This window comes from Somniosus microcephalus, chromosome 7 (assembly GCF_052327205.1).
Source record: "Somniosus microcephalus isolate GS21.2 chromosome 7, FLI_Smic_1.0, whole genome shotgun sequence".
In the NCBI taxonomy this organism is placed as follows: domain Eukaryota; kingdom Metazoa; phylum Chordata; class Chondrichthyes; order Squaliformes; family Somniosidae; genus Somniosus; species Somniosus microcephalus.
In genome coordinates, this window is record NC_140993.1 from 136,350,633 (window position 1) to 136,366,662 (window position 16,030).

Consider the following 16,030-nt stretch of genomic DNA (forward strand, 5'->3'; position numbering starts at 1 on the left):
AATCTTGTCAACCTCCTTCTGGTCCCTCCCAGCTCTAACCCTTTGGACCCTGCCAATGGATCGGCTGACATCGCCCCTCTGCATTTCCCTTCAAAATGTACGTTCACTTATGAATAAGGGCCTTGCCATCCATGAGCTTATTGTGGATGATCATATTGACAACATGGCCTTGATGGAGACATGGTTGAGGGGTGATGACACCTTTCCCCTTAATAAAGCTTCCCTGCCTGGCTATACTTTCCAGCATTTGCCCCGCTCAAACCACCACGGTGGTGGTGTAGCCCTTATCTCTAAATCACTACTTTTGTTCTGTCTGCCTATTCCTCTGGCAACTTCTCCTCCGTTGAGCTTCTCACCTTGTTCCACCCCTCATGTCTCTCTTTTAAAATCCTTGTTTTGTATCGCCCACCCAAGTTTCTCACTGAGGTATCTTCTCTGCTTTCCTCCCTCTGTCTCTGCACTGAGTGACTTCGCATCCTTGGTGATTTCAACATCCACATCAACTCATCTTGCTCCCTCTCCTCTGAGTTTACTACCCTCCTTTCCTCCCTTCATCTTTCCCTCCCATATAAACGCTCCTACCCATATACACGGCCACCCTCTCGATCTTGTCAGCTCACGTGGCCTCGTCACTCCCACCACAACTATCACTGATAAGGCAATCTCTGATCATTTCCTTATATCCCTCTCTACGCAAATTCCCCTTCTCCTCCCAATCCCACTTCTTGCTGTGTCCGCCCCTGGAAATGTTTTTCCCTCAAATCCCTTACCATTGCACTTTCAAATTCCCAACTAGCTAGCCTTTGGTCTACAATTATTCATGACATTTCTGCAGCTACTGATCTGCTAAATCACACCCTCTCCACCACCTTTGATGGTCTTGTCCCCATTAAAACCATTACATTCTCTCACTCTAGTCATTTTCCCTGTATATCCATCAACTCCGCTGCCTTAAGTCCAAGGGATGCAGATTTGAATGTCATTGGTGGACAACTGGCTTAACCATCCATCACTAGATATGGTTGGATCACAAAGTATTATTGGATCCTGCTCTCCATCGCTAAAATTGCCCACTATTCTAAGATCATCGAGATCATCCAAGATGTCCTTGCAAACTATCGCCGCATCTCAAACCTCCCTTTTCTCTCCAAAGTCCTTGAACGTGTTGTCGCCTTTCAAATCTGTGCCCATCTTTCCCGGAACTTCATTGAATCCCTCCAATCTTGTTTCTGTCCCTTCCACAGTATTCAAACAGCTCTTACCAAAGTCAAAAATGACATCCTAGTTGACTGTGACAAAGGTAAACTATCCCTCCTCGACCAGTCTGCAGCCTTTGACAAAGTTGACTACACAATTCTGCTTCAACACCTCTCCACAGTCGTCCAACTGGATGGGACTGCACTCACCTGGTTCCATTCTTATCTTTCCAGTTGTAGCCAACGAATCACATGCAATGGCTTCTCTTCCCACTCCTGCACCGTTACGTCTAGTGTCCCCCAAGGATCTATCCTTGGCCCACTCCTATTTCTCATCTACATGTTGCCACTCAGCGACATCATCCGATGACACAGCATCATTTTCCACATGTACACTGATAAACATAAGAACATAAGAAGTAGGAGCAGTAGGTCGTCATATGGCCCCTCGGGCCTGCTCCGCCATTCAATAGGATCATGGCTGATCCGAATCTAGACTCACGTCCACTTCCCTGCCCTCTCCCCGTAACCCCTAATTCCCTTATCTGCTAGGAAACTGTCTATCTCCGTTTTAAATTTATTTAATGTTGCAACTTCCACAGCTATCTGGGGTAGCAAATTCCATAGATTTACTACCCTCTGAGTGAAGAAGTTTCTCCTCATCAGTTTTGAAAGGGCAGCCCCTTATTCTAAGATTATGCCCCCTAGTTCTAGTCTCACCCATCAGTGGAAACATCCTCACCGCATCTACCCGATCAAGCCCCCTCACAATCTTATATGTTTCGATAAAATCGTCTCTCATTCTTCTGAACTCCAATGAATAGAGGCCCAACCTACTCAACCTTTCCTCATACGTCAGCTGCCTCATCTCCGCAATCAACCAAGTGAACCTTCTCTGAACCGCCTCGAGAGCAAGTATATCTTTTCTTAAATATGGAAACCAAAACTGCACGCAGTATTCCAGGTGTGGCCTCACCAATACCCTGTATAACTGCAGCAAGACTTCCCTGTTTTTATACTCCATCCCCCTTGCAATAAAAGCCAAGATTCCATTGGCCTTCCTAAACACCTGCTGCACCTGCATACTAACTTTTTGTGTTTCATGCACCAGGACCCCCAGATCCCTTTGTACTGTAGCACTTTGCAGTTTCTCTCCATTTAGATAATAACTTGCTCTTTGATTTTTTCTGCCAAAGTGCATAACCTCACACTTTCCAATATTATATTCCATCTGCCAAATCTCTGCCCACTCACTTAGCCTGTCTATGTCCTTTTGCAGGTTTTTTTTATGTCCTCCTCACTCACTGCTTTCCCTCCCATCTTTGTATCGTCGGCAAACTTGGATATGTTGCACTCGGTCCCTTCCTCCAAACCGTTAATATAGATTGTAAAGAGTTGGGGTCCCAGCACTGACCCCTGCGGAACACCACTAGTTACTGATTGCCAGCCCGAGAACGAACCATTTATCCCAACTCTTTGGCTATCTAACAGAAAACAATCTTCCACCCATGCCAGTATATTACCCCCAATCCCGTGATTTCTTATCTTGATCAGTAATCTTTTGTGTGGAACCTTGTCAAATGCCTTTTGGAAGTCCAAATACACTACATCCACCAGTTCCCCTTTATCCACCCTGTATGTTACGTCCACAAAGAATTCGAGCAAATTTGTCAAAGATGACTTCCCCTTCATAAAACCATGCTGACTCTGTCCTATTAAATTATGGTGTGGAGATGCCGGTGTTGGACTGGGGTGGACAAATGTAAGAAGTCACACAACACCAGGTTATAGTCCAACAGCTTTATTTGAAACCACAAGCTTTCGGAGCGCTGCTCCTTCATCAGGTGAAGTGGAGAAATGCATAAAGACACAGCTTATATAGTCAGAGAATGATGTCAGATGTTTACAGGTAATCTTTCCATCTGCCATTTATCACACCTCGGCAGAGAGATAATCACAGCAATCAAAGGTGTGAATGGTGTCCAAGCAGGTCAGTCAGGAAAACATTACATCAAAGAACAATGAGGTGGGGTCACAAGGGTTCAAATGTTGCAGATGCTGGGGTCTGTATGAAAAACAAAAAAAGACAAAAAACATTTTTTTGCTGGAAATCACAGCAGGTCCGGCCGCATCGGTGTAGAGAGAACAAGCCAACAACGACTCGAGTCTGGATGACCCTACGTCAGGTGGGGTTACATGTAGCGTGACATGAACCCAAGATCCCGGTTGAGGCCGTCCTCATGGGTGCAGAACTTGGCTATCAGTTTCTGCTCGACGATTTTGCATTGTCGTGTGTCTCGAAGGCCGCCTTGGAGAATGCTTACCTGAAGATCGGAGGCTGAATGTCCTTGACTGCTGAACTGTTCCCCGACTGGGAGGGAACACTCCTGCCTGGCGATTGTTGCGAGGTATCCGTTCATCCGTTGTCGCAGTGTCTGTATGGTCTTGCCGATGTACCATGCTCCGGGGCATCCTTTCCTGCAACGTATGAGGTAGACAATGTTGGCCGAGTCACATGAGTATGTACCATGTACATTAAATTGTTTATCCAAATGCTCTCTTACTGTTTCCTTAATAATGGACTCCAACATTTTGCCAACTACAGATGTTAGGCTAACTGGTCTATAGTTTCCAGCTTTTTGTCTACTTCCCTTCTTAAATAAGGGTGTTACATCAGCAGTTTTCCAATCTGCCGGGACCTTTCCTGAGTCCAGGGAGTTTTGGAAAATAATCACCAATGCATCCGCAATCCCTACCGCCACTTCTCTCAAGACCCTAGGATGTAGGCCATCAGGTCCGGGGGATTTATCCGCCTTCAGTCCCATTATTTTACCGAGTACCATCTCCTTAGTGATTTTAATCGTGTTTTGGATCCAATGTGCCAAATTGCCCTGGATCCCATGGGCTCTTACTTTCTTGACCAGTCTCCCATGTGGGACTTTGTCAAAAGCCTTACTGAAGTCCAGGTAGACTACATCAACTGCACTACCCACACACCTAGTCACCCCCTCGAAAAATTCAATCAAATTGGTTAGACATGATCTCCCCCTGACAAAGCAATGCAGACTATCCTTGATTAATCCTTGCCTCTCCAAGTGAAGACTAATTCTGTCCCTCAGAATTGTTTCCAATAATTTCCCTACCACTGATGTTAGGCTCACTGGCCTGTAATTCCCTGGTTTATCCCCACTACCTTTCTTGAATAATGGCACTACGTTAGCTGTCTTCCAGTCCTCTGGCACCTCCCCTTTGGCCAGAGAGGTTCTGAAAATGTGTGTCAGATCCCCTGCAATCTCCTGCCTTGCCTCACACAGCAGCCTGCGATACATCTCATCTGGGCCTGTGGATTTATCCACTTTTAAGCCTGCTAAAACCGCTAGTCCCTCCTCCTTCTCAATGCTAATTTTTTCAAGTATATCACAATCCCCCTGCCTGATTTCTATGCCTACATTATCCTTCTCCATAGTGAACACAGATGCAAAATATTCATTTAAAACCTCACCTACATCTTCTGGCTTTACACTCAGATTGCCACTTTGGTCCCTAATGGACCCTACTCTTTCCCTGGTTATCCTCTTGCCCTTAATATACTTATAAAACACCTTGGGATTTTCCTTTATTTTGCCCGGCAATTTTTTTTCATGCCCCCTCTTCGCTCTCCTAATTTGTTTTTTAAGTACCCCCCTGCACTTTCTATACTGCTCTAGGGCTTCCACTGTTTTTAGTCCTTTGTATCTGCCAAAAGCCTCCCTTTTTTCCTGATCCATTCTTGTATATCCCTTGACATCCAGGGTTCCCTGGACTTGTTGGTCCCACCCTTGACCTTTACGGGAACATGTTGGCACTGTACTCTCTCTATTTCCTTTCTGAATGACTCCCACTGCTCTGATGTGGATTTTCCTACAAGTAGCTAATCCCAGTCCACTTTGGCCAGATCCTGCCTTATCATATTAAAAGCAGCCTTCCCCCAATTTAGAACCTTTATTTCTGGTCCATGACTACCTTAAATCTCACCGAATTATGGTCACTGTCACCAAAATACTCTCCTACTGACACTTCTACCACTTGCCCGGTTACATTCCCTAGAATTAGGTCCAGTACCACCTCCTCTCTTGTAGGACTTTCTACATGCTGGATCAAAAAGCTCTCCTGGATGCACTTTAAGAATTCTGCACCCTCTAAGCCTTTCACACTCTGAATATCTCAGTTAATATTGGGAAAGTTGAAATCCCCTACTATTATTACCCTATTATTTCTACACTTCTCAGATTTGCCTACATATCTGTTCCTCTATCTCCCCCTGACTGTTTGGGGGCCAAAGTACACTCCCAGCAAAGTGCTTGCCCCCTTTTTGTTTTTAAGTTCCACCCCTGCTAAGATATCATCTCTCCTTACAGCAGTAATTGACTCCTTGATTAATATTGCAACACCCCCTCCTCTTTTACACCCCCCTCTGTCTATCCTGAAGATTCTATACCCTGGAATATTGAGCTGCCAGTCCTGCCCCACCCTCAACCATGTTTCTGTGATATCAACATCATATTCCCATGTGTTCATCAACGCCTTCAATTCATCTACCTTACTCACAAGGCTCTTTGCATTAAAATAAATGCCATCCAGCCTTGCCATACTCCCTTGTGCAGTTACATATTTGCTCTGCCTTCCAGACTGACTTGTTCTTTCCTCTATATTTGACTGTGCATCACCCCCTACTATAGCTCCACTCTGTATCCCATCCCCCTGCCAAGTTAGTTTACCCCCCCCCCCCAGCAAACCTCCCCGCAAGGATGTTGGTCCCGTTCCGGTTCAGGTGCAACCTGTCCGACTTGTACATGTCCATCTTCCCCAGAAACAGACCCAGTGATCCAGGAAATGAAAGCCCTCCCTCCTGCACCAACTCTTTAGCCACGCATTCATCTGCTCTATCCTCCTATTCCTATACTCACTAGCACGTGGCACCGGGAGTAATCCAGAGCTTACAACCTTTGAGGTCCTGCTTTTTAATCTGCTACCTAGCTCCCTAAATTCTTGTTGCAGGACCTCATCCCTCTTTTTACCTATGTCGTTGGTACCAATGTGAACCACGACCTCTTGACTGTTTTCCCTCCCCCTTCAGAATGTTTTCAGTCCACACCACAAACTCCATTCCCTTGCCACCGACTCCATCCCTTTCCCTGGCAACTGTCTGAGGCTGAATCAGTGTTTGCAACCTTGGTGTTATATTTGACCCCAAGTTAAGCTTCCTACCTCATATCCACGTCATCACTAAGACCGCCTATTTCCACCTTCATAACATCGCCCATCTGCGCCCTTGCCTCAGCTCATCTGCTGCTGAAACCCTCATCCATGCCTTTGTTACATGTAGACTTGACTATACCAATGCACTCCTAGCTGGCCTCCCTCATTCTATACTCCATAGACTTGAGGTCATCCAAAACTCTGCTGCCCATGTCCTAGCTCGCACCAATTCCCACTCACCCATCTCCCCTGTGCTTGCTGACCTACATTAGCTTCGAGTTAAGCAATATCTCGATTAAAAAATTTTCATCTTTGTTTTCAAATCCCTCCATAACATTGTCCCTCCCTATCTCTTGTAAGAAATCGTGAATTGGAAGAAATAACTTGAGACAAAAAAGTCTCTTCGGTCTGGTGGTAGAATAACTGGATAGACGCTTAGAATTTGCCTATGTTCTTGGTTCCCTGCGGATGTTATAACATTCTGCACCGTGGTGGTGCCCTTGTTTCCAGACTAACTATCTGCTGTTTGGGTGCTAGAAAGGTTGTTGACTCTATCTTTGATAATCTACCCTAGACCCACCCCTAAAAAGAGAGTAAAAGAGATATCTAAAGAGCTTTTAGCACAGACGGTAAAGGGAAGGGAAGAGCTGTTTGTGCATGCCCAGCCATCTGTCCAGTCGGGACCGATACCAGCTGCTTGTCATGGTCATATGTCTACTATATCTATCTTGATTGTGTGTTGTACTTAACTTAAACAACCACTCTTTAATAAAATGCCTTACAACTCCTAAGACCCTTTGGGTAATCTGTGTGTGACCGGTGATCCAAATCTTACACTCTAATCTCCTCCAGCTCTACAATCCCCCTAGATTTCTACGCTCTGCCAATTCTGGCCTCTTGAGCATCCCCAATTTTAATCGCTCCACCATTGGCAGCCATACCGTCTGCTGCCTAGGTTCTTAGTTCTGGAATTCCCTCCCTAAACCTCCTTTGCCTCTATACCTCTCTTTCCTCCTTTTAGACGCTCCTTAAAACCCATCTGCCCCAATACCTCCATATATGGCTCGGTGTTAAATTTTGTTTGATAATACTTCTGTGAATTTCCTTGGGATGTTTTACTACATTAAAGGTGCTATATAAATGCAAGTTGTTGTTAGGTAGGACCACATTGTTCCCCCAGTCCAAAATATAGAGACCAGTCAGATGAGTAATGGTGCTGCTTGAAGTGCCTGTCCTCCCTCTACTCCTCAAAAAAACCCAAAGAGTTATTCCCAATGGAAAACCCACTGAACTTGTTTGGGGAAGGGATGAAAAAATTAAACCCCACACCAGAAGACACAAAAGTTACATTTTGAAGTCAATGGCAAAATAAACTGGGGCAATAAATAAACTTTTTAAAAAGTAAGGATTTTACAAGGCTATTTGCAGTACCTACTGTGGCTCTTTAAATTTACTTCTACCTTTTAATTAATCTCCAGCAATGCTGGCTGGCTATTATGTAGGGACATAGAAACATAGCCGGGAAATTTGATAAGGCCCGAAAACAAGCGGGGGCAACGCGGGTCAAGATTTGCTCGTGCTCGATTAGAAAGCGCAGGCAGCATGTTAATTTGGTTCTGCCTGCTAATTTAAATGATTTTAGCACACAGCCCAGTGACTATCGTGCTCCTGACAGGCTGTGCGCTCAGCAGGAGACGCAAGGTCGTGTCACTGGAGCAAGGCTATTAGTTTTGAAGGCAGTCTCTAGCCCTTAAAAGGTGAACTGTCCTCTTAAAAAAAAAATTAAAATCATTCAAAACTAGGCAGTCTGCAGCTTTAAAGCTGAATTGTCTTCTGCACAAAAAAAATGGTAAAAGTGCTTCAGCACTAACACAAATGGCTCAACAATCCAGGGAAAGGGCACCCAGGGTCTCCAGCTTTATGCATGGGATCAACACTGGAAGAGAGGTCCTCCAGAAAGAATGATATGGGACCACAATGTCAAGGCCATCGTTGGCAACAATGTCACCCCCAGGACCTGGCTCTAGTGCCCAAAGACATTTCATGACCTCAGACCAGTGGTCAAGGTCAGTGAATGCATCTTCAAAAGTCATCTCCTACCAACTGCACCACAAGCCTCACACATTGCACAATGCACAATGCATGACCATCCCCATCACTCACCTACCAACAATGTCTACCAAACATGTGGCACACCTCACATTCCTAGCTTTCTCTCACCCCCTTAGTGGAGACAGTGCTGGCCATTCTTGGAAGGGGCATGGCTGAGCCCTTGGCCAGTGACTGAAAGAATACAAGATGCTGGTATCCTCATACCATTATCCTCCTTCTCACTTCCCACTCATCCCACAATCTCTTCTGATGTACAGGCTACACATGGTGCAAGCATGCACCTCCCCTCACCAGAACCTTAAACGGTAAACTTGTGCCTTCCTCATTTCAGGCACTTAAGAAATCCAGCCTGCCCAGCCAGTGGTTGACCAAGAAGAGGGAGAGGGGAGTGAAGAAACACCGTGACACAATTTTACTCTCGGCCACCAGCTCTTCAATGTCATCCTGCAAGGCCATCTGCAGCCTTCCACCAGCAATTGGGGAAGCACTGTGTAACATCACTAGGATAGGCAATAACACACACAAGACAGTCACTAAGAAAATGCCCAAGGGTAATATTGGATGCCTATATGGATAAAGTTAGATTGGAAAGCTTGCTTTGTGGTGGCTTTTATTTCAGCATTGTGGTCAAGAGGATGCTGTAATAGTCAGCAACAGAAGGAAGGTAAGGTGTGGGACTAATGTTGAAAGGGGAATTGGAGTTGTGTTCAGTGGTTCTGCAGGCGGATGATTTGATCCCAGATATCCTGGCCAGAAAGGGGCTGGGTGGGGCTGCCTCCTTCCTTCCACTTCCTCCTCTTCCCTCTGTGAGCAGCTTGTCCCCTTTGCTATCTCTGCTTCATCTCCATGTGATGTTGCAGCCCAAGGGGGAACAACAACTACAGCACCCAGGACTGTGAGCAAGTAGGGTTCTCAGAGGCTTTCCTTTAACATCCAAAGCCTTGCTAGCGTCTGGCAACACTCCTTGCACATTAAACAACTTTTTAAATGTGTTATACCAAGCCACTGCTCCAATAAAATGTAAAAAAAACCCAGAAGCTGAAACCAAAACTTACTTGAAAGATGTGTGTGTCCCTTTAAGAAGTGCTGGCAGGATATCTGCAGTACTGCTGTAGTGCTTTGGAGGGCAGCGACGTCCAAAATTGCAGTCGTGCGTTAGTTCAGGCATTGCATGCCAATTGAGGTCATGATCTGCATATTTACATGCGAAAGGCGAGCACAGGCAATGGCAGAGCTAACAACCTCTCCCAACTGGTGATTGTCGTGTTCCATACCGGAAGTGGGCCGAAGTGAGGCTTTTCAAGAAACCTGGCTTTAACGGCCAATGCTACACCCCTGAATTTTGCAGAATGGCCCAGAAATTCGGGTCCAACGCGTGAGTACGCACGGGGTACTCACGCGTGGACCCGATGGAAGTGCCGGTTTCTTGCATGCACTACACATGCGCGGGAAACCGGCACTTCCGATCCTCTGAACGAAGGGGTTCAGAGGTCGAACACGTGCGCGCGGGAGTCTACGCGTGCGCTTTGAACTTATTCTCATGGGAAAAACCTGTAAAAAAAACGTAAGTCTTTAGATTTTAGAAATGTAAAAACCAGGCGTAAGGACTGCATTTTAAAAGGCAAGTGGTCAATTAATTAAAACTAAAACATTTTTTCCACAGGTTTATTATTTTTAAATACTTTAAAGCAAGGTAAGTTTATTTTTAGCCCCTTTTTTTTTTTAAATTATTTTTTTCAAAAATTTAAATTATTGTTTAAAATAGTTATTTAATGTAATTATAGTTTATTTAAAAAGTGTGATTTAAAAAAAAAATTATTTGAAGGTTAACTACTGTTTTGGGCCCTCAGCATTCACACGTTTTGACAGGTCTTTCTGTCAATCTTATGAATGGGCTTTTCCCTCCTCCGATTGGCTGCTCATGGCTCACATGATCCCAGGGGATGCATCGCACTAACTACGTCCCTGGGACACGCAAGCACAGCGCGCCGGCCTCTGGGCCAGGCCCCGGAGAGGAATTCCACGCAGGCCCAGAGCTCAACTGCCGGCGCGGTAAGTGTAGGTCGGGGGCTTGCACCCGCAGGAAGCCCCCAACCCGAATTTCTGGGCCATTATTTTCAAATACTTTAAAGCAAGGTAAGTTTATTTTTAGCCCCGTTAGAAAATAAAATTATTTTTTTCAAAAATTGTTTCATGTAATTTATAGTTTATTTTAAAAATGTGATGTTTTTTAAAAATTTATTTGAAGATTTAGTGCTGTTTTGGGGCTGTAGTATTTATAAGTTTTGACAGCTCTTCCTGTCAATTTTATGAATGGAGCATTCCCTGCTCCGATTGGTTCCCCATGGCCCACGTGATCCCAGGGGACGTGTCAAACTAACTGCACCCCTGGGATACGCAAGCGCTGCGCGCCGGCAGCTGGAGCAGGCCCAGGATCGGAATTCCACGGGGGCCCACAGCTCAACGGCCGGCGTGTAAGGTAAGTGCAGGTGGGAGGCTTGCACCCGCAGGAAGCCACCGACCCAAATTTCTGGGCCGTTGGATATCTTTCATTAACCCACGTATCACGTTGACCATTCCCCTCACCCAAACCACAGGTTTTTGGGGAAAAATTAGTTTTAAGTGTAGTGCTTTAAAGCATAGCGTATTTACTCTAGTTTTTTTTTAAAAAAAGGTAATTTATGCAGTTTTCCTGAGATTTCAGGGCTCTTCAAAGCAGGAGAACCCTGCAGGAATTTACCCTCTCAATGTGGCTGTCTGTCAGCCAGGAAATGGAGATTTTTTTTTAAATGATGTCCTGCCATTAAATTCAGCAGGACCTCTGGTTTACCCACATTTCCCAGCCGCTACGACAACCCCCTCCCCACCCCGGTAAATATCGGGGCCAGAGTGTACTGCCCCACCAAAAATTTTGTATCCTTGCAACTGATACTACCTCCCCCTCCCTAGCCAGTCTCAGGCTGAACTAGACTGTTTGCAACCTTTGCGCCTGTTCAACCGAGCGGAGCTTCTAATCTCATACACTCTCTACCACAAAGCCCATCTATGCCCACCTACTTAAAATCACTCCTACTTCATCCCACCTGCTGCTGAAACTTTGTGCATTTGGCACCTCCAAACTTGATTACTTCAGTGCTTTCCTGGATGAAATTCATAAACATCAGCTCGTCCAATACTCTGCATCCCATATCCTATCCCACATTGTCACAATCACTAATTGCATCTGTCCTCACTGACCTACTTTGGCCCCGTGCCTCAAATTTAAATTCTCATCTTGGTGTTTAAATCCCTCCATCAGCTCATTCTCCATTTTTCTGTAACCTCCTCTTGTGAAGGAACCTTACTATATCACCTTTTTAGAAAAATATACTATACAAGGTAAATACCCTATAGCCTTTTTAGAAAAATACACTATGGCCCAGAAATTTGGGTCGGTGGCTTCCTGCGGGTGCAAGCACCCGACCTGCACTTACCTAGCGCGCCGGCCGTTGAGCTGTGGGCCCCCGTGGAATTCCAATCCTGGGCCTGCTCCAGCTGCCGGCGCGCAGTGCTTGCGTATCCCAGGGGCGCAGTTAATTCGATGTGTCCCCTGGGATCACGAGGGCCATGGGGAGCCAATCGGAGCAGGGAATGCTCCATTCATAAAATTGACAGGAAGAGCTGTCAAAACTTATAAATACTATGGCCCCAAAACAGCACTAAATCTTCAAATAATTTTTTTTTTTTTTAAATCACTTTTTTAAACTATAAATTACATGAAATAACTATTTTAAACAATAATTTAAATTGTTGAAAATTTTTTTTAAATTTCTAACGGGGCTAAAAATAAACTTACCTTGCTTTAAAGTATTTAAAAATAATAAACCTGTGTAAAAAATGTTAATTTTAATTAATTCACCACTTACCTTGTAAAAAGCAGGCCTTACGCCTGCTTTTTAAATGTGTAACTCCTGGAGACTTACTCTCCGGGGAAAACCTGCAAAAAAAAACAAAGTTCGATGCGCACGCGTTCGAACTCTGAACCCCTTCTTTCAGGGGATCGGAAGTGCCGGTTTCCTGTGCATGCAGTAAACCGGCACTTCCATTGGGCCTACGCGTGAGTACCCCGTGCGTACTCACCTGTGGAGACCTGAATTTCTGGGCCAATATAACTTTTTTTTTTTTTTTTATAAAAAGGCATGGCAAGCTGGATTTGGAAATCCTACCTTCTGAAAGAATTCTGGCCTCATTGAGATAAGACAGTGGTTAACCCAGAAGACTATCTTATAAGGAACTCTACCTTATAAATTTTTTGGAACATGACAAACTGGGTTTGGAAATTTAGAAACTTAACTATGAAATAGTTATGAAAGAATTCTGGCTATTGAAATAGGACAAGTTGTTGACCCTGAATAAGTAACCTTATTGAAACAGAAGAATGGGTGACCCCGAATGGGTAACCTTATTAAAATAAGACAATGGTCAGCCCTGGATGATCTTGATTAAAACCTCTTGGCCTAGAAATTCAGTGGGCCTTGCGCCCACTTAGCGCCTAAAGAGGTCTTCTGCGCCGGCGGGGTTGGTAGCGCGGAAATGGAGTGCAGCGTTAATGGCGGCGGTAGCCGGTAGCGCTGCGCCGATGACGTCATCGGTGTGCACAGCGCCCCGGTTCCGCCCCGACGCCCATATTCAGTTGCGGCCGCCTCTTCCGCAGCGGCCGCAAACAACGTTCGTGAAACACGGCCTTCATGCAGCGTTAGTGGGGTGCATAAAGGTAGAGGTGCGGCCGGCCGCTTTTTCGGCGGCCGCCTGCCCGCACCTCCCTCCCCGGCCTCCTACACCACCCCCCCCCCGCGGCATTGGTGGCTGATTCCCGCGAGCCCGGCACTTCTCCGTGGTGCCGGGCTCATTTGCCGGCAGAATCCAGCGGCGATCTCACGGCTGCAGGCAGCTCCTCAAGAGAAGGAGGAGGCCTGCAGTACCCCAGCCTGCCGCACCGCATCGGGTGGCGCAGCGGCAGCTGGAGCGCTGAAATTCACTTTCAGCGCCCCAAGCGGAGGCAGGCACACCCTGGAACAGCGCCCGGTTCCGACTTGGGGTGCTAAAAGTGAATTTCTGGCGGGCGCAACGGGCTCCGGGCGCTGCACAAACTTTTGGGCGCAACTGAGCTGGCGGGGCCATACCTAATTTCTAGGCCCTTGAGAATGACAATGTAAGGTACATCTGCCCTTTGCCCACATATGGTAAACTCCCAATAGCTATTGATGATGTGGCAGTAAGAATTTCAGTAGGTCAGCTAAAAGATGATTAGTGATAATTAACTTGGATTAACAGAAACCTTATGAAAAACTGAAAAAGGGGTATAAATATTGGGAGTCTCGAATGAGGTAATCACTCACTTTAATCGGGCAAAGCGATTCTCAACTACAGGGGCGGCTCTGTAGTTCTTCACTCTTTTGTACCTCGGGGATTGAAGGTAACTGCTACCTTGATAATTGATGGATATCCTGTAATAGACAAGTTTAAGAACGGTAATACTGTGGCAAAGTTAAGATTTATAAGTAGGATTCTCTGTTAAGAATAAGATTGTATTTTTTCTTTTTAAAACCGCTAACGTTGCGATTGACTCATTCACCAACTGTAAATTGCATGTTGTTTTTTTAAATAAATCTCTATATATTTTTAGAATTGTCTCATATGTCTTCTGCATCAATAACTTGCGAACCCAATCTTTGTACACTCTTTGGTGAAGAGTTACAATTTCTGAAGGAAATCTCTGGACCCTCATAATATCCGGGACTTTGTCTGGCTAAACTTATTAAAAAGTGCTATCTGGAGGACGGTAACATTCTTGGGTTGTTTCTTTCCTTTAGGGAGAGACAGCCCGGACTTTTAGACCCAGTTAAGCATCTTTAGGATTCGGCTACCTCAAACTTTAGCTGAAGGTGAACATCTGAGAAATACGCCCGATCCGGGATAGCCCCAAAGAGGCTAGGACAAGTAAAAATCCTTTCACTCTAACCCTACAATTCTACTCCCCCATACTTTCTATTTCTCTTGAGCATCTCACTCTCCCTTCACCCATCAATGGAGTCTATGCCTTCAGCTGCCTAGGCACAATTCTCCAGAATTCCTCCCTGAACCCATCCACCTTTTTTTAAGATTCACCTTAAACCCAACCTAGTTGACCAAACTTTTGGTCATCCCTTCTAAGGCTTGGTATGAGGCATTAAAAGCATCATATAAATACAAGTTGTTTTTGTGATCATAATGCATTACATCATACAGCAATGTCAATGTTGCAGGACTTTTTTTGCAATGTTTTTGGACACCACATGTAATGCAGAAAATATCAAAATCCAGTTAAAATGTAATCTTCTTCAGACCACTTCCTTTCAAAAAGTGCAGCACAAATGTAAAACTTTAAATTGCTGTTTAAATAATCTATATAGGCTCTTTTATTAAAAACGTGTTACAAAAACATTGAATATACTATTTCCATAGGTTGCATGTGTCATTTATGCCAACAAACTGCACCTAAAATTAGATTTTGTTGATTCTGTACAGATGCAAGCAGCATATCCATTCACAGTGAGTTCTAAATCTTTAATTATGGAGTATCAAGCCTGCTTGCAAATGTCTTAGAGAGATAAAAATACAGCTACAGTTTAAAAATGCAACATCCAGCCTATATGGAATTTATAGCAACTCTGACTTCACGCATTTGGGTAAATAATTTGTAATTTTTAAAGAGTTTAATTGATGAAAATTTGGTGAGGCAAAACTCACAATGATTTATTGTAAAATGATACATTCTAATAGTGATTTGGGCAATATCTATGATAACAGCACCTAACTATGCCATCCTGACTGCAGTAAGAACATTTTCTATATAACTTCTGAGGAAAGTATTTTTCCATGTTTCAGTAAATGCTTCTAAACACATTTCCTTCACAAATAAAACCTTATTCTAATGCGTAAAGTCATGTTCATAATCATCACAACAGTCAGTTAGGATACAAGACTTCTCCCCACAGTCTACTTAACAGCAACACGACACAGCGATTTCAAAACACAGTTTAATGTAGTTATTAAAATGCCAGAGAAAATTAAACCCACTAAACCTCCTGTCCTCTTTGTACAGTTCACATCCTGCTTGTTGGGAGCTTAAATTCTCCATTATTTCTCAAGATGCTTTTTTGTCATTATGCTTAGATTCTATATATATAATTACTAATACCCGGCTGTTAACTGACCCATATCCAGTTGAAAGGGTTGTACTCTCTACACTTAGATGGGTATTGAATAAGTATTGATTTTATTCTTCATTAAGTTTGTTTAGCACCTATAGTACGTTGTGTGTGCAACCTATGGGTTGTTATATTAATGCAACAATTAATAGATCTAATTAATTACCTTTTTTCTATGGCAAGGAAGAATTGAAAACTGTTGAATAAATGCTAATCAGATTTAGTTATTACAGCAGTTATAAGGATTTTTGTTTG

The 16,030-nt window shown here is 44.4% G+C and overlaps 1 protein-coding gene across 1 annotated transcript in view; it reads right to left on the reverse strand.

The window, feature by feature from the left end:
- Positions 1-2,981: 2,981 nt before the first annotated feature.
- The window catches only part of LOC147114905 (inositol monophosphatase 3-like), a 54,854-nt gene continuing 41,805 nt past the window's right edge, over positions 2,982-16,030 (reverse strand). The window contains exons 5-6 of the mRNA XM_085992980.1: positions 13,925-14,032; positions 2,982-3,674 (exon numbers count right to left, since the gene is read on the reverse strand). Coding sequence (XP_085849106.1) covers positions 13,974-14,032 — 59 coding nt within the window. The 3' untranslated portion in view covers positions 2,982-3,674; positions 13,925-13,973. The remainder of the gene's footprint in view (positions 3,675-13,924; positions 14,033-16,030) is intronic.